Here is a 21,917-nt window from a genome sequence, read left to right as displayed (position 1 = left end):
GTATCATGTGTGTTAGGCTATTATTTTTGCTTTTTACAGAGTTTTTGGCATTTCATCCCAACCCTATTTCCCCCACACCAAAATCGCTCCCATTATTTATATTGCACAATTTTCAATAATACTATTCCACAGAAACGCAAATACCACATTTTTAGAACAATTACCTGTACTCGAGTCAGACGTACAGAATAAAAAAAAACTGATTTTTTTTATTTTACTGCAGGTATGCAAGATTTACTGGTCAATCTGTGACAATCCCGGGGAACTAGGAAGTGAACAATAAATATTGCAGAGTCTCAACTGGCAGTGCAAAATGTAAAGCAAGTTTACCGTGGGGCAGGGTGGTCTCCCGCCCCCCGCCCCCACCCAAATAGGACTTCGGCACACCCCCACCCAAATAGGACTTCGGCACATTATGCCAAAGACAAATCTCCATCTCAGGGTTCTCCTGGTAACAGTTCTAAATTAATTTAGACTTCACTTGATATTGCAGTTGTTGCCTAAATCATAACATTGTAATTCATGTGAGGAGCAGGAGATGACCATATGGCCCAACTCTACTCTACCATTCAGTCAGATCATAAGTGATGGAATATGAAATATTCAACTGTCACCAATATCCTTTCACACCTTGTTTAATCAAATCAATAAACCAACTATCTCTGATACAACTGCTTTCTTCTTAGGAAAGAGGTCCTAAGTTTCATGGCCCTCTAGAGAGAAAAAAAATTACGTTTTGTTTTAAAATAGGACATTCATTATTTGCTGGAGTTTACAGTAAGAAGCAAATAAAGTCTTGCCTATCCATTGTTCCTTCATAAGATAAATCTGCCCATTCCAACTATCAGACCGGGTAAATCTCTGAACACTTCCAACTCAATACTCATGAGATTCTGGATATATGGGCTGCAAGTTTCCACAGTCAGATATTACCACAGAATTCAGTGTGGACAGACCAAACAAAGCTTAAAAAAAAGTATCTAGAGTAAGTCATCCAGAGGTACGTGAATACTATAAGCATTCAGTACAACCATTTCATGCATATTTAACACCATTCTTGTTGTGATACATCAAAGCCTTTTAAAAAGCTATAGATAAAAGAGTTACAAGGATGCTGCCAGGACTGGAGGGTTTAAGTTTAGGGAACGTGGAATAGGCTGGGACCTTTACCCCTCTTGATTTCCCCCTCACCCCTGGTGCATTACACGGTGAGAGGTGAACATGTAGAAATTTATAAAATCATGACAGGCATGGGATAGGATGAATAGCCAAGATAAATTTTCCCCCCTCAGGGTAGGGAAGACCAAAAGACAACTTGAGGACACAGATTTTAAAAAAAAGGGAGAGAGAGAGAGAGAGAAAAAAAAGAACTTTTTAAAAACGATCCTGAGGGATAACCTTCCATGCGAGTTGTGTGGGGAATGTGCTGCCGGATACAATTGCAACATTTAAAGAGGCGTCCGGATGGGTACATACATTGGAGGCTTGGGGGGGGGGGGGGATGATGATGACGATGACGATGACGATGACGATGACGATGACAATAATAATATCAGGTCGGTGTGGACAAGTTGGATCAAAGCATCTGTTTCCATGCTATAGGATTCTAATTTCCATTATTTGAGGGGGTGCTATAGTGCATAGGATTCTAGATATGTTCACAATGCCTATACTGATGAAACATCACATCCTGACTTTTGTATTCAAATCCCTTTGCACAGTAATATTATTAGTTTGCTAACTTGTTGTACCTGCATAATAGCTTCCCCCCCAACTCCCATTTGTGCACTACAATACCCAAATCCCTCTGAATTGTAGTGCTGAGCAATTTCATTCCATTTGGATTTTTTTTTTTTTTAAAAAAAAAAAGCATATATTCTCCCTGCCAAGATGGTCAATTTCACATTCTACTCTATTTGCCACATCTTTGCCTACTCACAACCTAACAATTTTTGGCTTCCTTACATTCTCTTCACAACTTTCTTTCCTACCCATTTTGCTGTCAAATTTACAAACCATTCTTCCCATCCAGATTTCATACAATACTGCAAAAGGTGGAGGCCCAGCACTAAAACTTGCCAATCTTTGATCAAAGTCAATAAATTGCCTCATACACCATGAATTTTTATCTTCCACAATAAATTTTGACAAGACACCTTATCAAAGGCTTTCTGAAAGCCAAATTGGTGACAAAGCCGCTGGTTCACCTTTATCCATAGCACACATTAAATCACCTCAAATAAATCCTGTAGAGTGATCAAACGCGATTTCTCTTTCACAAACTATGTTGATTCTACCCAACTACTTTGAACTTATTCAAGTTCTTTTTGGCTCCTTTAACTTCCAACATCTTCCCTGTGACAGACTTTAACTGGTCTGCAAGTTTCCCAAATTGTCTTCCTCCTTTTTTGGAGTAGAGTTACATTTGCAATTTTACAATCTGATGGAATTTTCTGAACCTAGAGAAGTTTTGGAAAATTAAAACCAACACTAACTATGCCACTTTCTACATCAAGATGTGAAACCAAATCAATCAAAACCCAGGGCTTGTCAGCTCCCACAATTTGCTTAGTATCACTTCCCAGTGATTGTCATTTATCCCAGATTCTTCCCTCCATTCCATTTCTTGATTTACAGCTGCTTCTAGGACGTGACTTGCACACTTTATAGAGATACGTTGCATCAGTCCTCACTATGTTCCATTAGTTCACTTTCAGAAGGATCAAATGCAGACTTTAAACATCTGCAACCACTTTTTTCATAGCTCTTCCTCTCACATTAAAAGATTTTAAGCAGGGCAAATGTAGTCATTTTTCATTGGACAGAATATAAAATGCAATCTTCTGACCAGACAACCACCTTTGTCTAATACCATGCTTTTCTTAAAGTCTGATAATACCTAGAATTGTATTCTGCATATTCAGAAATAGCTCCTTAAAAATATCTGCCAATGCAATTCATTGACTACTATCAAAAGTATTGTGCTAATTCACATAACTACAAAATTTAAAAAACTAAATCTTGGATCCACTTTTTCCTTCCTCAAACGGAATACAGAAATGAAAATCATTGTCAAATCTTTCCAGCTCGAGGCACCTTCATGAAGTTGTTTTGTGCAATTAACTAACAAGTCTAGCACAGTTCATGCTCCAGTAAGGTCAAGAACATGCTGTTCCAAGAATCCAACCCAAAAACATTATGAACATCTCATTTAGGTTACCTTAGCTCAACTGTTTCCTCCAATTCTCCCCCACCAACTCCCCCACCCCCGTCTATTTGGTTTTAGATTGAAATTCTCCATGATTAGCAGTCTACTTTTTTTTCTGACAAGCTCTTGGTATTTTGCCTTTTCACCCTATCCTTCTGTGAGATTACAGTTAGTGGACCTGTACGTCAATTTCCCATTTCTATACCCTGGTTTCCAGAACTTGGGTCATTTTTCTTTTGAATGCAACTGCCACAATGGCAGAGACAAACTATATGGATTTTAGGAACTGCAAGGTGAAAAAAATAAAGACAGAATAAGTCTTAAATTCTGATGATTCCTAAGATTAATACAAGCAAACAAAACTTGTTTCACAGACTGAATCCCTGCTTGCAGATTGATCAATTGCAGCAGTCAATTTTTACATTGCTGACACTCCATAGTTGATGTTACTTTCAGTTAGTTGCAATCTCTTAGAATAAGCAGCAGAACTAAAATTTTGCAGTTGCCAATTTAAAAAAAAATGCCTAAGCCCCATTTGCTTGTTTCAGTCTGCACTGTAGCTGCAGATATCTATCCAGATGAATGATATTATTTACAAACCATTCCCCTCAACCAGATTTTTTTATATACATGGAGTCACAAAGAGGGGAAAATAACAAAAGTTGGCCAAGCACTATTGTAGATAGCCAGCCACTGTACAGCACAATTTCTTTAGATAGTTTTTAAGAAGGTCAGTCAGAAATAGTTCTCCAGTGCTCAAGGCTAAGCAGGAATTAAATTTGAACCTGTAGAAAATATCAAAAAACATATGGACAAGTTGGTGGAGTTGGCAGATCGGCAACAGATTGAAGTTCAATAGGGAAACATGAAGTGATAAAAGTTTGGCAGAAAGTACTTGGAGATATAGGATTTTTTAAAAAAGCACAACTCTAGGCAGTGTGCAGAAAAAAAAACACTGGTTGAAGTACTTCAAAGTATACAGAATTGTGGACTTCATTAATTGGAGTATGGAGTTCAACAGTTTAACAAGAAAGTCATGCAAAAGTTGCTCCAAAAAAAAACAAATGGACTTCAGCTGGAGTATATATAGTGAACAACTCCACATGCTATACTTCAGAAAGCATGTTAACGTATTGCAGAGACAGAGGATAGAAGAGGTTAACAAAATAGTTTGAGGAATAAGAAACTTCAGTGAATGAGGATAGTGTGGAGATGTTGGGGCTATTTTCCTGGAAGGACAGAAGGCTAAAATTAAGCTTGATAAGAGTTTAAACATTTGGAGGAGCCTTCCCAGAATAGATAGAAGAAACTTATTCTGGTTTCTGTTGAGTGGAAACAAGAGGATACAGATTCTTTGAAAAGTGCTTGCTTTTGCAGTTTACCAAATAGTGCAAAACAATTTCCAGTAATGTTTCAGAACACACTGCCTATAAAATTGTGGAGAGTTCAACTGCGACAGTCATGAGTCCATTAGGTGATTGTAATCCTGATTTGTTATAAACAGAAACCGCAAAGCAAAATGGTACCAAAGTCATAATCCTTGTTCAGAGAGCCTCCTTTTGCAACATGACTCTAATGTGATTTTTGTTGCCTAATTTTACTAAGTTAAATTGTATAACAATCTAGATGTCATGTTCTAACTATTATTTCAAGATTCATCCAGAATAGTGGATGGTCAATTCAAAACAGCTCCACAAAACAGTGCCATTCTCATCACCAGCAACATTCACATTTCTTCAGTCATGATTATCTATTTCTTGAGCAATCCAAAGATATACCATGGTTTCAGATTCTAGGAATGATTTAATTTGCTTTTTTGTCCCAACTTAATTAGCTATAACTAAACTTGAACGCAGATAGTTTGCACAAAAAAAAATCACTTTACAGCAGAGAGCAGGGATCAGACAGCAACCTGGTTTGTGCCCTCGGCTTTTCTAATGATGTTCTAACTACTCAAACCAATCCCAATGCTGGTGCTAAACTTTGTTGGAGAAACCCTGTAAAATAAAATGCTTATGTCTGTTCTTACATGGGGAGCAATCTCTACTAAAATAGATTAGTGGTTCTTTGACTGTAGAAGCACCAAAATTTGGAAAATGAACATAGAACCAAGCTGATATATAGTTAGCTTACTTACAGAATTATGCTTCTGAAGTACTTTTAGTAGCGATACATTTGCAAAACTAAAATCTATTTGGTTTAGCTTTCTAACCTTCTAGGGAGATACTATCCACGTATGTAAACATAAGTTTAGAGATGGTGAGGTCCTGGATAACTAAATATTTTCCAGTTGAGAACAAAACAAGGATATTTCAACTGCAATACCTTAACAGATTAAGTGGAGAAAAACCAAACTAGATTCCAGAAATTACATGATAGACAACTGGAATTGATCCAAAAATGCTTTGAACAACATGTTGCTTACGATCTCTATTCGACATCAATTGTCTTTAATACTGCTGGCTAAGCAAGACATACAAAAAAGAAAAGAATGAAGTACAGCGAGTGGTGAACAGTTGTATGCATTTTAAAGTTTTTTTAAGAAGAGTGCTGGGGCATGAAGACTCCATTATATATTTAAAAAAAAGGTATTTTCACACTTGCCTACTCTTCAAAAGCAATTCTTTTCAGGGTCCATATTATTACATTAGTTTAAGAGAGTAATTACAAGAGTGCTTGTGATACAATGGGTTTATTCAAGTCCACCTGCTCCAGAAGTTGTGTAATAACATCTCTGAACAGGTTGATTAGAAAAAGTTACACCATTTTTTTAAAAACTGCTCCAAAAGAGGACAGACTTTATCATAAACATAATGGGAACACTTATGACTCAGTGGGACAGAATACTTGAAACCAAGCCCCACTATTCTAGGAGTTGTCACAAAAGTCACAAATTTTTTTTTAAAAATATTCCTCAAGTTTACTCAGTTGATAGAAAGCACAAACCAGGTTTTTGTACTGAACAAGAATCACTATTTATTATTACATAAAATTAGATTCTAGCGACAGGTAAACAAGCTGTCAGTTTAAAATATTAAAACTAATCCTCTTTAATTCTCTCTTACACACAGAAAAAAATAGGGTTAACTAGGTTACGGACAGTGAGAGGAATGCAAAGACAATGCAGTAATCCTTGTTCCTAGGTACTGTTATTTAGATGATCCTGGAGATTCAAATACTCTCTCTCTCTCCAGATACTTCCAATGGTTGGCAAGAGACAAAAGATGATCAGCTCTCCTCTATGAAAAAAAAGAGGGGTTTGACGTTTTTTTTAAAATTCAGTTCATAACTGTTGCAATATAAAAAAAACTGGTTTTCTTCAGGTTTACAGTCACTTTTGACTACAGAGTCAAACAGCATAGAAAACAGACACTTCTGTCCAACCAGTCCATGCCAAAAACAAATCCTAAACTAAAAGCTACTCCCACATCCCTCCAAAACTTTTGTATTCTTGTACTTATCCAAGTGCCTTTTAAAACAAAAAAAGTGTCCACATCCTCCACTTCCTCTGGAAGTTCATTTCACATGCAAACTAACCTCAAAAGAAAATTTGCCTCCCATTATTTTAAATCTCTCCCCTCAAAAATGTGCCCCCAGTCTTGAACTTCCGCATCACGGGGGAAATACAACCACCATTAGCTATCCATACCCTATTATTTTAAGCTTCTGTCAGGTTGCCTCTCAACCTCCTACGCTCCAGTGAAAAAAAGTCCAAACTTTTCTTTATAACTCAAACTTTCCATATCTAGCAAATCTCTTCTGAACCCTCTCCAGCTGAATATCCTTCCTGTAACTGAGTGACCAGAACTGGACAATATTCCAGAAGAAGCCTCAATGTCCTGTACAACCTCAACATGATTTCCCCAACTCCAATACTCAAAAAGGACCGAGCAAAGGCAACTGTGCCAATTGTCTTTGAGATGGCTCCTGAGTTGGGGAAGGGCTGAACATCTGTTATTTGTAACAAGTTCCTAACTGTTTAATTAGCTAAGAAACAATCAATTGTTGGCAGACAATAAAGTTTGACATCGGTAACTTGTCCACAGACCATTTATTTCTGATCAGCAAAAGCATCACCCATACAGTCAGCTCCAAATCATTTGGAACTCCAAACTACAGGTTGTACAAACAATTGTTTGCATGATGCTTGGCATGGGTGTCATGTTACTTGCTTTCTACAGTAAGCTCATTCTAACATTTAAAAGGCTTTTTTTTTATTCCAGTCTACAAAGTACAAAAGACAAATTTTACAACCATTGCACAAGAAAAGCACCAATTTAAGAGAAAGGCATTGCTGGCGAATCAAGATATCCTGGTCCATAGAAGATATTCCCAACTCAAATGACAAAATATGAAATCGGTTTATCAGAAGGGGGGAAAAAAAAACCACAGGGACTGCCATAGTTTTAAGGGTTTAGATGAAGAAGAATTTGTTAAGTATACAAGACAATTTTATGATTCAGTATGTGGATGTACTACTAAGGAAGGTGCAAAACTTGACCTACTCTTGGAAAATAAGGTAGAGCAGGTGACTGAGGTGTCAGTGAGGAAGCACTCTGGGGCCGGTGACCATAATTCTATTAGATTTAAAATAGTGATGGAAAAAGGACAGACCAGATCTAAAAGTTGAAGTTCTAAATTGGAGGAAAGCCAATTTTGAAGGTATTAGGCAAGAACTTTCAAAAGCTGATTGATGTTCGCAGGTAAAGGGACAGTTGGAAAATAGGAAGCCTTCAGAAAGGAGATAACGAGAATCCAGAGAAAGTATATTCCTGTTCGGGTGAAAGGAAAGGCTGGTAGGTATAGGAAATGCTGGATGACTAAAGAAATTGAGGGTTTGGTTAAGAAAAAGGAAGCAGATGTCAGGTATAGACAGGATAAATCGAGTGAATCCTTCAAAGAGTATAAAGGAAGTAGGAGTATACTTAAGAGGGAAAATCAGGAGGGCAAAAGAAAGGTGACAGGAGAGCGCTTTGGCAAATAGAATTCTGGAGAATTCAAAGGTTTCTTTTTACAAATACATTAAGCACAAAAAGGGTAACTAGGGAGTGAATAGGGCCCCTCAAAAGATCAGCAAGGCGGCCTTTGTGTGGAGCAGTAGAAAATGGGGGAGTTACTAAACAGCTGGAGAGGGTTCAGAAGAGATTTGCTAGATATGGAAAGTTTGAGTTATAAAGAAAAGTTTGGACTCAGTATTTACTGTGGAAAAGGATATGGAAGATATAGACTGTAGGGAAATAGATGGTGACATCTTGAAAAATGTCCATATTACACAGGAGGAATTGCTGGATTTCTTGAAATGCATAAGGGTGGATAAATCTCCAGGACCAGATCAGGTGTACCCTAGAACTCTGTGGGAAGCTAGGGAAGGTGATTGCTGGGCCTCTTGCTGAGGTATTTGTATCAATAGTTACAGGTGAGGTGCCAGAAGACTAGAGGTTGGCTAACATGGCGCCACCTGTTTAAAGAAAGGTGGTAAGGACAAGCCAGTGAAGCCTGACATCTGTGGTGGGCAAGTTGTTGAAGGGAATCCTGAGGGACAGGATGTTTAGGCTGTAGGTTTGCTCGCTGAGCTGTAGGGTTGATATCCAGACGTTTCATTACCTGGCTAGGTAACATCATCAGTGGCGACCTCCAAGTGAAGCCAGGATGTATATGTATTTGGAAAGGCAAGGACTGATTAGGGATAGATTAGAGTTGTGCTGGAAAAGCACAGCAGGGAAAAAAAAAAGAGATGTTTTGGACAAAAGCCCTTCATCAGGATTGAAGGCAGGGAGCCTCCAGGGTGGAGAGATAAGGGGGGGGAGGGGGGGAGCTGGGGAGAAGGTAGCAAAGAGTAAGAGCTTCAGGGTGGACAGAGTGACAGAGTGACAGAGTGACAGAGTGACAGAGTGACAGAGTGACAGAGTGACAGAGTGACAGAGTGACAGAGTGACAGAGTGACAGAGTGACACTCTTTGCTACCTTCTCCCCAGCCCCAATTCCCATCCCATTTATCTCTCCACCCTTCAGTCCTGATGAAGGGCTTTTGCCCAAAACGTTGATTTTCCTGCTCCTCGGATGCTGCCTGACCTGCTGATTAGGGATAGTCAACATGGCTTTATGCATGGGAAATATATGTCTCACAAACTTGATTGAGTGAGTTTTTTGAAGTTATAAAGAGAATTCATGAGGGCAGAATGGTAGATGTGATCTATGTGGACTTCAGTAAGGCATTCGATAAGGCTCCCCATGGAAGACATGTTAGCAAGGTTAGATCTCACGGAATAAAGGGAGAACTAGACATTTGGATACAGAACTGGCTCAAAAAAGGTAGAAGACAGGGTTGTTTTTCAGACTGGAGGCCAGTCACCAGTGGAGTGCCACAAGGATCAGTGCTCGGTCCTCTACTTTTTGTCATTTACATAAATGATTTGGATGTGAGCAAAAGAGGTATAGTTAGTAAGTTTGCAGATGACATCAAAATTGGAGGTGTAGTGAACAGCGAAGAAGGTTACCTCAGATTACAATGGGATCTTGATCAGATGGGCCAATGGGCTGAGAAGTGGCAGATGGAATTCAATTCAGATAAATGCAAGGTGCTGCATTTTGAGAAAGCAAATCTTAGCAGGACTTAGACACTTAATGATAAAGGTCCTAGGGAGTGTTGCTGAACAAAGAGACCTTGGAGTGCTGGTTCATAGCTCCTTGAAAGTGGAGTTGTAGGTAGACAAGATAGTGAAGGCAGCATTTGGTATGCTTTCCTTTATTGGCCAGAGTATTGATTACAGGAGTTGGGAGGTCATATTGCATCTGTACAGGACATTGGTTAGGCCACTGTTGGAATATTGCAAGCAATTCTGGTCTCCTTCCCATCGGAAAGATGTTGTGAAACTTGAAAGGGTTCAGAAAAAGATTTACAAGGATATTGCCAGGGTTGGAGGATTTGAGCTATAGGGAGAGGCTGAACAGGCTAGGGCTGTTTTCCCTGAAGCGTCAGAGGCTGAGGGGTGACCTTATAGAGGTTTACAGAATCATGAGGAGCATGGGTAGGATAAAGTGACAAAAAGTCTTTTCACTGGGTTGGGGAGTCCAGAACTAAAGGGCATTGGTTTAGGATAAGAGGGGAAACTTATAAAAGAGACCTAAGGGGCAACCTTTTCACGCAGAGGGTGGTACATGTATGGAATGAGCTGCCAGAGGAAGTGGTGGACATTTAAGAGGCATTTGGATGGGTATATGAATAGAAAGGGTTTGGAGGGATGTGGGCAGAGTGCTGGCAGGTGGGACTAGATTGGGTTGGGATATCTGGTCGGCATGGATGGATTGGACCGAAGGGTCTGTTTCCATGCTGTACATCTCTATGGACTATGATAGATCCCAACTGCTGCCAAGGAAAGTGGTTATTGCCCAGATACAGTGAGAACAAACATTAAATGGCTATCTCCCAAAAACAGAATTTAACCAAAAACCTCTCATTTTGGAATACTGAACAGTCATAAGAGTCACTTGCTCAGGAAGTGTCAAGATAAAACTGACAACATGCTCTTTCCACCATTCTTTTCGGAATTGCAAAAGTAAATGGTGCAGTCTAAAATTAGCAATTGAGAGTTCTTGTACGTTGACAAAAACTCAAATGAACCAAAGCATGTGCCAACAGGCATATGCATGACTCAAAACTGTACTGAGGAATCAACTTAATTCTGCATTTAAAAATAAATAGATTTTTCTGAATCAAAAACTGGATTCAAATCTACTTAAAAATCATGAAAAAGTTGTCTTTGAAGCAAATCCACTCACAATGGAAGAGCTTCATTTTGGGACTGAAAGGGAACACATGGTGCTAATCCAAGGACTTCATTCTTATAAAATTTAAAAGCACAAGGTTTATGTATAGACCAAGAACAGAGGATGAAAAGAATGTTTTTCTAGCAAGCTTCTCAAAAAGTCACTATCAGACAGGAGGATCATCAACCCATTTTAAAATAAGATTCATTAGGCAACTATTGTCCAAGATCAGCAATCCAAAGAGGTCACTAAGCTGTTGAAATAAATTAGACATAGCCCAGATAAAAACCTAAAGGATGATGGTGAGGCTGGATTAAATAGAAGAGGGCAAAAAAAAAGGGGACTGGAAGGTTATGCTGACATGACCATCCCATCTCATCTAGTACTATGAATTGTGACCACAACTTGGGGCTCTTTTCTCTTGAGACGACAACTGTAAGGAACATCCAAAACTAAAAGCTTTAAAATCATGATTTTAAAAAAATCCTTGTGTGAATCCTGGCCCAGCCAGTGATTCCATCATTTGTCCCTAGCTGCCCTTGAGAAGGTGGTGGTGTGCTGCCTTTGTGAAGCACCATAGTCCATATACTGAAGGTTGGCACACAATGCCAGTAGGGAAGGAGTTCCAGGATTTAAAAACTAGCTACTGATGGAACAGCAGTACGTTTCCAAGTCAGGATGGGGAGTGATTGGGGAGAATCTTGCTGGTGGTGGTGCCCCATATCTGTTGGCCTTGTCATTTTGGATGGAATAAGTGGTCATGAGTTTGGAAGGTGCTTAAGAATCTTTGGCAAATTTCTGCAGTGCATCTTGTAAATGACACAACTGCTGTTGATAGATGGTGGCAGAGGGAGTAGATGCTTGTGGATGTTGTACCTACTCAAGTGGGCTGCTTGTCCTGGATGATATAAAGCTCAGAAGTACGTAGGAACTGCCATCCGGGCTAGTGGTGTGCATTCCAACACACTTCTGGACTTGTACTTTGTAAGTGGTGGACAGCTTCAGGGAGATGGAAGGTTACTCACTGCAGTCTTCATAGCCTTTGCCATGCTCTTGTGGAAAATCCAACTGAGTTTCAGATCAATGGTAACCAAAGTTGATTTTGGGGATTCAGTGACAGTAAGGCCATTGAATGCCGAAGGACAGTGGTTAGATCATCTTATTTTAGATGATCGATGCCATACAAATGCCAGCCAGTGTTGTTTGTCACTTGGTCAGCCCAAGCCTGAATATCATTCAGGTCATGTTGCATTTGCATACGATTGCTTCAGTATCAGAGGAACTATGAATGGTGAACATCAATTGCGCATCTGCAAATGTCTCCAATTCTGACATTATGAGGGCAGCTGAAGATGGTTAGGCCTAGTACACTACTGAAGAACTCCTGCAGAGATATCATGGAGCTGAGATGACTGACCTCCAAACAATCCAACCATCTTATGTGCCAGGTATAACCACACCATTAGCTAGTGGAGACTTTGCCCTGATTCCAGTTTTGTTAAGTCTCCTCGATGCCAATGTTGAATGCTGCCTTGATGTTGACGGCAGTCACTTTCACCTCTAGAATTCAGCACTTTTACAAGTTCATGAGATATAGGAGCAGAATTAAGCCATTTCGCCCATAGAGTCATTTGATCATGGCCGATATATGCTCTTGGTCCCCATAACTAAATTAAAAATCTGTCTAATTCCTCCTTAAAATGTATTCACGTTCTCAGCATTCACCGCATTTTGGGATAGCGAATTGTACAGTTAACAACCCATTGGGAGAAGCAGTTTCCTCCTCGACTTTTGTTTCGAAGTATGTTACCCCTTATCCTTTGACCTCTCGTCCTAGAATGCCACACAACAGGAATCATCTGCTCCACATCTATTTTATCCATATCGTTAATCATCTTGAATACCTCAATTTGACCTCCCTTCATTATTCTAAACTCCAGAGAGTACAGGCCTAAACTGGTCAGTCTCGTCATAGGATAAACCCGTTACCTCTGGGACCAAATCTAGCAAACCTCCTCTGAACTGCCTCCAATGCCACTACATCTTTCCTCAAGTAAGTGCAATGAGGTCAGGAGCTGAATGGCCCTGGTGGAACCCAAATCGGCTGCTCGCGAGCAGTTATTGTTGAACGACTGATGAATGACTATCACCTTACTGATGAAGCAATAATTGACCAGTTTGGATTTGTCTTGTTTTGTGTACAAGGCATACAAGGGCAATTTTTCATATTTTGGGTAGATGCAAGTGTTGAGGTTCTTCTCGAACAGTTCAATGAAATGGAAACCCATTCATTCGCTTTTTTTTTCTTAACTGTGAATGAGTTCAAAAAAAAACAAACAGTGGTCATAAAATGTAAACTAGGGAGAAATAAGTGTTGCTATCCAACTTAGTCTGTATTCTTGCCACTTGCTATCACATGGGAGCAGTTGAGCAAATAGAATAGATGCATTCAGGAAAAAGGCATAGCTGTAAAGGTTACTGGGTTTAGTTTTTTTTTAGAAGCACACATTTTAGGCAAAAGTAGTCATAAACAACCCTCTCCCATGCGAGCAAAAGAGGTTGGAGGGAACCATTCAAACAAGGCTACTATATCATACAGAGCCCAACGTATCTCCTAAGAAGTCTAGAAAAGCAAAATGACGCCAATACTGGACAGAGCACACAAAAGCACAACCTTTGCTTCAGAATCAGAAAAAGAAAGCTAGAGGATATAGATTTTGAGCAAGTGCAATGTCAGCAGTGGTTGGGGAAGGAAAGAATAAGTAAAAAAAATGGCAAGATCTGAGAAACCGGAAGGCAAGATAAAAATGGGAATAAAAAAGCAAAAAATTTGGTGCAAGATCACATTAATGAGAAGGACAAACAAAAAAGTGGGTTCAGGGTAGGTGCAACTAGAAAACATCAGAATCAATCAATCATTCATGCAAAGAAGATTGTTCTGCTACTAGTGAACTCAAATTTTAGATCAAGACTATGAACTGCCCAAGTGAAAAGATCTGGCAAGTTTCATTAACTAGTGTGCAAGGGCAAAGTCAAAGCCAAAAGATCTTATTTCAGTTCGAGGTGGACCAAGTCCCAAAACCAAGTACAATGTCAGCATGTACTCTGTAAATTGGTCATTGCCCGATTAGGAGCACAGTCCCAAAAATTAATTCCTGATGAATTCTTTGTTAAATAGTTGGTCACTTACCTTCATGGGATATATAAATAATAATACAAATTAGAGCCCAACCTAGGTTGGGCTAAAGGGCCTGTTCTGTGCTGTACTGTTCTATGTTCTAATGTATGTTAGAGCACTATCATCTTCTAGACTTGGGAATTTACTGATGCCTGGAAAAGCAGATGATATTCACAGTTAATCCAAGCTATAAATGCTGTATCTTGTTCTTGAATAAGCAATGCCACAGTCACATCTGAAATATCCAATTCTTCTTAAAATAAAAAAAAAGTGGATATTATTCCTTCACTGCCATAATTGCACAACCAGAGGATGATCTACTGAGTCACTTTAAAAATTCTACCATGTGAGGATGTGATGGCAAGTGCTATTTCCTGAAAGTCATTAGGTGAACCACTGGATTTTCAAGAGTCAGCAGTTTACAGTACACCTTTTCCCCTGGCAGTAGCTCACAATGTCTGATTTAATTTGATTCAATTTCTCAACTTGTTGGGACTGGAAGTTCCACTCATCACTTCTAGGTCACTATCCTGTATGGTAGCCACTATGTCCTAACAGTTGCATAGATTTATTTTCCAAGGAACTATCATTTTACATTTGCACAAAAAAAAGTTATATTTTTGTCTAAGATTCAAAAGAAACTAAAATAAAGACAACTGTAAGTTAGCATAAGCCAAGCACTCAAGATTTACAGAACAAAAAAAAACTGCATGATAATACACAATTTCAAAATCTTAAAATCAGTACCAAGCATTGCTTCATCATGATGGGAAACTCTCCTCCATTACTTGCTTTTGGGTTGCAGAATTCCCAGGCTGGGGAAGACGTCTGGATAATTATGATTGTAAATTCAAGATAGTCTGCCCTTTTGACTGTACTCAATTACATTAGCAATACCAGTATTATAGCTCAGTGAATATAGATTATAGTCATCTCACCAAGAAATTAGTACAATTTCATTACAAGCTTAACAAAATAGCTTTGCAAAACTCAACAGAAAGATGGCACTCAAAATGCATTTATATGGAGAGCAAAACAATGCATCTGAACTGAACCCAAATCATCAACTGCATGCACCTTTCAGTTGCATGATGACACAATTATGAAATGATTTCCAAAGAGCTTGATGCAACCCAACAAGAAACTTTTGTACTATATACTGCACTGAATACAAATAGTTTCAGCCGGAATAAACAAAGCCACCCAAACACTAATATTTGATGCGTACATATAAAATAATTTCTAATTCTCTAATTAGATTAATTAACACACCTTGGCAATAAATTCATACATTTGTCATTTCAGTTAGTGCACAAGAAACATTGTTAATACAATTTTTAACAAGTGTAAGTATTCCAAAGAGTTTTTGTTAAGAGAGTGGTGGTGGAAAAGCACAGCAAAGCAAATGAGAGATAAATGAGAGAGAGGGATCCTCTCCACCCTGCAGGCATTCTGTCCCTATTCCTTTTGCCCGAAACGTCAATTTTCCTGCTCCTCGGATGCTGCCTGAACTGCTGTGCTTTTCCAGCACCACTCTAACCCAGAATCTAGTTTCCAGCAGCAGCAGTCCTTGTTTTTACCAAAATCTCTTTGGAACCCAAGTGAAAATCCAGTAAGCATTGTCTTGGGGACAGGGGAAAAAAAACCTCAATTTTAATGGTGGACATCTCAAGCTCTACTGATAACCTTGGTGGACTTAACTATTCAGCTTACAAAGATAACATTGTCAATATTAAAGTTCTGCATTTGGCAATTTGTCTATTCAGCCAGTATTTACACAAGATGAATGCTCATTATCAATATATTTGCAATGAAAATGAAATACCATTAATCTGGCATTGGTAGTATGTTGACTAAAAAATGCAATACAATTTGATTCCCTTACAATTAGAAGTTAGTCTGCAACTTCTCAGCATAACCACTGATCATTTTGATGAGGTACACTTTAATATTGCAAGAAATCCAAAAGAGAAAAAGGAAACTGGCTGAGATCAGACCAAAATACGGCCTTTTGTAATATTTCTGGAAGAATCAAAATCAATTTCTGGTAAACATATTGACCATATGAACTATTCATATTAGGAGTTCATACTTTGGTTTGACAAGAGAAAAAAACTTCTATTCCTGAATCTTATTAAACCAAAAAGTGTCCCAACCTTGTATGTATTACCTTAAATAGATTATTGTATACGTATATCTTCAACTACCCTTTAAAACATTTTCCTTATGAGTTCCAACCAACTTCAATTCTGAACATAAAAACGCAAAGCATAAAAAATGGGTGGTAATCATACAACTATTGTTTCAAGGTAAACAAAACAGATCACTGCCAATGAAACAGTTAAGGTCAAGTCATGAATTGATTATTCAATCTATTCAAGCCCTGCTTCATTTACTTGTCATTCTTGCATGAAGAAATCAGAATTAAACTACAGCAAAATCATCACTGATGCCAATGATAGTACAAGCAATCTTATAGTAATTAAGTTTAATTATTAGAATAATAGTATTTAAAATATTAGCTATCATACTGAAGATCCCCCACCAAACCCCCCAATCAATCATCAAAACTGAAGATGGAAGAGCAGACAACCTCTCCATTGTCAAGGTAACTATTTAATACACTTTCAGCCAAAGCTTTCACTGTCTTATTACAGATCCTGCTCATGATGAGTATAAATATAGATTATCCTATACATCTCCAATGCACTAAAATAGAGACTCAGTACATGCAAATCTCATGAGGTACATGTACCTCAAGACTTCAGCTTATTGCCATTTTCCCAGGCTCACTGACAAATAACAAAACAAAAACATTTGATCAAGGACTGCTCATCAAACATCTGAACATCTAGAGAGCACCTACATTCTAGAAGCTGAACACTTTTCCTCACAAGTTTATCACTAATTTTTTTCTAGCTCAGGTCTTGGCCTCTTCCAGGACTTAAATGAGAAGTTTTTTTCCCCCATCATATCACATTATAACCAGAGAATTTTGCAAAGAAAAGACAGGAAAAAAGTAGCCATGGAAGTTTGAAACCCCAAAAAATCCCAAACCCCCCAAAAAACTGGAGTGCTCCAAGTTGTAAACTAGGAAAGGAGAGCCATTAATTACCAAATACATCTCAACAAATGTAGCTTATATTATTCAGTGAATTTCCCCCAAAAAATCCACATGAATTATGTTACCAAACAATAAACACCTTGCTACCCGTTGACTTTATAGAACATTGATGAAATCTGTAAAGACAACCACCCATAAGAGATAAAACAAATTGCAATCAACAGATATCTACTTCGTCCAATATAAACCTGGAATGGTTGAGAAATATATAAAGTCAACGTTTGAAATAAAATAAAGCTGTCACCACCCGTCAAAAGGAGAAAGCCGAGTTTTGGATCCTTGTCTTCGTTTATAGTGCGTTGCGACATAGCTGAGGACGGCACTAGTTGTGAGAGCACATAAGCCAGCAGTAAATAGTTGGACCCCGTCTCTCTCACACTTAGCCACATAGTCTAGTACCTTACACATAACACCACTGGGGAGGCCAATCGCCAACATCGTGTGGACCAAAAGTCAAGTCTCCCCTTTGAAGATGATTTCAAACAACTCGGTCCTCGACCCACTTCCACCCCCACCTCCCTCCCCAACCATTTCTCCCTCCTCCACCTCCGGACGCGTGCGCACCCTTACACCGGGTACACTCACTCCAGCAAAAGCTGGGGACTCAGATCGCCATATCACTCCAGGTTCAAAGGAGGGAGGGGGAGAGAAGAAGTAGGGATGTTAGGGAAGGGTTGACGGGGGCTAAAGAGGCTGGTGAGTAAGTAAGAGTCGAAAACCCCATTTAATCACACCGATTTTCCCTCTCTTCTCATACCTCATATAGTTCCTCCGAAGCCATAATCCTACTGCCGAATAGCTCGAATCAAGTAAGAGAGAATCACTTTCCAACCCCCTGTGTTCTGGATGCCTGGCCTCCTTTTAACTCCGGGAGGGAGGAGAGAGAAGGGGGAGAACTGCCAGTGCGCAACTCGCTCTGCGCAGCAGGGAGCTCGCGCTGGTCCATGAGGGAGAGCGGAAGTTGTACTTTCTTTCCTCCCTCTCTGTCGCGCACTCCCTCTCGAGCGTGCTCGTCCTCGTGTTCGCTGGGCTTGGGGGGGGGGCGGTTAAGAGGAGCCGGGGAGGCCGGGAGTGGGGAGAAGTGAACGGTTGAAGAGCGAGCTCTATTGTAGATCTGTCATTAGAAAAATATCAACCGAATTTTCTGCGTGGGGACAGCGGAGCGTCGTTACGTCAGCGCGCTCCATCCGAGCCGGGCCGCCGCCACCACATTGCAGCCGGCGCGTGCCCCGAGAGCTGTTTGACGTTGGCGGCTTGGCGGGCGCGAGAGCGCGCGCGGTGGGAGGCTGCAGCGAGGGGGCGGGTATTGAATGATCCGTCAAATTCGGCCGAACGGAAAGAGGGCGTGGCGAGGGTAAAAGTCCAAGTGGCCTGACTGTCATCGCTTGTTTGGTACTGCTGCCAGGGTCTGGGGGGACCGGTTTGGATGGCCGCTGCTTTCTTCACCTTGCCGGGTCGGTGGCGGTTGGTGAAGACTCTCAGGTGAGGTTGCTCGCCATCTGTGAACTGGGCACCTCTCCAGTTATTACACCGCTACTTAGCTTTGATTACTTTTAGTATTGCCACTAACTGTTCTGAAATCAGTGGTTGAGTGGACTAGGCAAGTTGAATTATTGCAGTGAGTTGGGCCTCAATTTCATATTGCCTTAAATTGAAACGTTTTAAAATAAAATTCGAGGTTTCGTTTCAGTTTTTAAAGGTACTGCTGCAAAACTCTTAAGACTGGCCTGTTAATAATTGAGTCATCTGATCAAAAGCCACAATTTTTTTGTTTGCAGAATTGATCTTTACATTCAAATGTTCATTTCGAATGCACAAGTTTACAGTCAAATGCTACAATTCGAAGCAGCACAAAGTGAATAAACGTTGTTTATTCAATGTTTGGTTAAGTATGGTCTTAGGCTCATAAACAGATTTTTACCCAACACACTTTTTTTAAAGAAGCTGAAGAATATGTTAAGATTACAGGGTAATTAACTCTCAATCTGGCATCAATAGGTGTTTAAGTTGTTTCCTGGCTATGGATGATATTTGAAAACCTGCATTAGTTGCTCCTTGTTTGTCTTGTAGAACTTTTTTGGTGAAGTTGGCTGAATATTGTGGTGACAGATTATTTTGGCTAGAATTCTAGAACATTGTGCAAATTGCTACTCCTCTCCTGATCGTGCTTTTATTCCTATCATGTCTTTACCCTATGACTCAAACTCTGTCATTAGATCATAACTTTAAATATTGCTGTCTCTTTTTTTTTCCGACACTTGTAATCCTTTCAGATGCCATGCACCATGGATTTCACCTGGATTTTTGAATGTGGAAAAATTTTATTCATATAGGATTTTCAAATTACAAAAGTTGTAACCAAGAAACTTACCAGTATCTGAAATGCCAACATTCATCAACATTTAATTCAAGAGCTAAAATTCTTAAAACAATTGTATTTTGCTTTCTTGTTTTATTGGAACTGTCTTTATAAACTGAAAATATACTGACTATATAGTCATAAGACATCATTTTACAGAGCAGAAACAGTCAAGTTAACCCATCAAATTTGTGTTACTGTTCTTCTTCATATCTACTAACTTTTAATGTTCCTCTTTACAAGCAACTAACTAATTTTCTTTTAAAAGAATGCATGCACTCTGCAGGAGGATTTATGAGACATCATTCACTTTCTAGCTTCTGTGTAAAAGGTTTTTATTTCTAATTTTCTCATGGATTTATGATCTCATTTTTCACTGTTCATTACAATTTTACCAAAAAGAAGAAACAATGTTGTCTCTATATTATTGGGCTGAAGCAACTCTTCACTCTACAAAACATTTGGATGTTAACCAAAGATCGCATTCTGTTTGATGGATCCAGTGGCCTTGGATAAAAACAAAGAACCTTCAGGATGATATGGATGAGGACACCGTGTACATTTCTTGACCCTCATCAGTATAACATGCTCTCTTGCTGAAGGTGTAAAATGCAGTCAGTTGCAACTTTCTAAGACTTGTCTATAAATTTGAATGATACCTTTGCTCAAGATCATACATAACCAAGTTTGTTTTTTGATTAAGCTGCTTTTTACAAAACTATTGTTTAAGGTACTCTCCTGATCCAGCATTATTATTGGAGTAGCATTGTCACAAAGACGGGAGGACTTCTAAGTGAAGACCTGTCATTACCACAGGACAACTGAGAATGGCAATTATGGCACCTTTTAAGTACCAGAGAACTTAAAAGATGTGGTATTGGTAGATTGAGAGTTAAAACCTGTTAAAAATGTGACTTCATCTGTTATTTCAAACTCCAAATTATTTTGCCAACAAGAATATCGGTACCCCTTGGATCACATGTCCCTAATGTGTAGGTGTATCTCCTTAATTACATATGGTTTCCTGATTTTCCCCCTTCTTAAATTTTGAATTCTCTACTACAGAGGGATCTGGAGATTCAGTCTTTGAGTATATTTAAGACAGACTTGGATAGATTTCTGATTACCGGTGACATACAGGGTTTTGGGGATGCATTGAGTAAAAGATACTAAATTGTTTGATCAACCATGATTGTAATGAATGGAGAGGCAGGCTTGATGGATTGAATGGCCTACTCCTGTTCCTACTTTCTAAGTACTACAATTGCAAGATGTAATGCTAACGCCTATATTTAGATTCAAATCTGATCTCAGTATTTTTTAATGAATAAAAGTGCGTGTTATTACCAAACCTGGAGACAGAAGCTGTCATTCGGTTTCATCTGGGTAATCCAGTTACCTCCACAGTCCAAAGATGTGCACGCTAGGTGGGTTGAGTATGCTAAGTTGCCCATAGTGTCTAGGGATTCTGATCTCCTTCCTATCGGAAAGATGTTGTGAAACTTGAAAGGGTTCAGAAAAGATTTACAAGGATGTTGCCAGGGTTGGAGGATCTGAGCTACAGGGAGAGGCTGAACAGGTCGGGGCTGTTTTCCCTAGAGCATTGGAGGCTGAGGGGTGACCCATAGAAGCTTACAAAATTATGAGGGGCATAGATAGGATAAATAGACAAAGTCTTTTCCCTGGGGTCGAGGAGTCCAGAACTAGATGGCATAGATTTAGGGTGAGAGGAGAAAGATATAAAAGAGACCTCAGGGGCAACTTTTTCACAGAGGGTGGTACATGTATGGAATGAGCTACCAGAGGATGTAGTAGAGGCTAGTACAATTGCAACATTTAAGAGGCATCTGGATGGGTATATGAATAGGAAGGGTTTGGAGGGATATGGGCCGGGTGCTGGCTGGTGGTACTAGATTGGGTTGGGATATCTGGTTGGCATGGATGGGTTGGACCGAAGGGTCTGTTTCCATGCTGTACACCCAGGGGTGTTGGCCATGGGTAATGTTGGGTTACTGGAATAGGGTTGGGTATTGGCTCCAGGTGAGATTCTCTTCAGGGGGTCAGTGTGGACTCGATGTGAGATATTAAGGTGTTAATTTGCTCTGTTGACCTGTAAGAATTTGAATGTCCTGAGGGTAGTGTGGTATGTTTCGCTGTCTTGCAGGTATTGCCATCTCCTATTATTTAGAGTAAAACACTTTACATTATCATTTCCTATTCAGAATCAATAAGAACATTGCAATTAAAATTCTGACAACATCCTGTAGTGAAAAACATGATT

The 21,917-nt window shown here is 39.4% G+C and overlaps 2 protein-coding genes across 4 annotated transcripts in view; one reads left to right on the top strand and one right to left on the bottom strand.

The window, feature by feature from the left end:
- Positions 1-18,200, bottom strand: part of cdyl (chromodomain protein, Y-like) — a 169,158-nt gene extending 150,958 nt beyond the window's left edge. The window contains exon 1 of one of the 2 annotated variants that reach the window (XM_043719484.1): positions 18,035-18,200. In XM_043719484.1, the coding sequence (XP_043575419.1) occupies positions 18,035-18,058 (24 nt within the window). In that variant the 5' untranslated portion in view covers positions 18,059-18,200. Of the gene's footprint in view, positions 1-17,676; positions 17,731-18,034 lie in introns of those variants that run through there. The other variant, XM_043719483.1, reaches the window with a different exon arrangement.
- A 410-nt stretch (positions 18,201-18,610) lies between these two features.
- Positions 18,611-21,917, top strand: part of eci2 (enoyl-CoA delta isomerase 2) — a 174,394-nt gene continuing 171,087 nt past the window's right edge. Inside the window, exon 1 of one of the 2 annotated variants that reach the window (XM_043719486.1) lies at positions 18,611-18,759. In XM_043719486.1, the coding sequence (XP_043575421.1) occupies positions 18,704-18,759 (56 nt within the window). In that variant the 5' untranslated portion in view covers positions 18,611-18,703. The remainder of the gene's footprint in view (positions 18,760-21,917) is intronic. The other variant, XM_043719487.1, reaches the window with a different exon arrangement.

This window comes from Chiloscyllium plagiosum, chromosome 29 (assembly GCF_004010195.1).
Source record: "Chiloscyllium plagiosum isolate BGI_BamShark_2017 chromosome 29, ASM401019v2, whole genome shotgun sequence".
Lineage (NCBI taxonomy): Eukaryota > Metazoa > Chordata > Chondrichthyes > Orectolobiformes > Hemiscylliidae > Chiloscyllium > Chiloscyllium plagiosum.
Note: the sequence above shows the minus strand (reverse complement) of the source record. Positions and strands in the feature narration are given on the sequence as shown.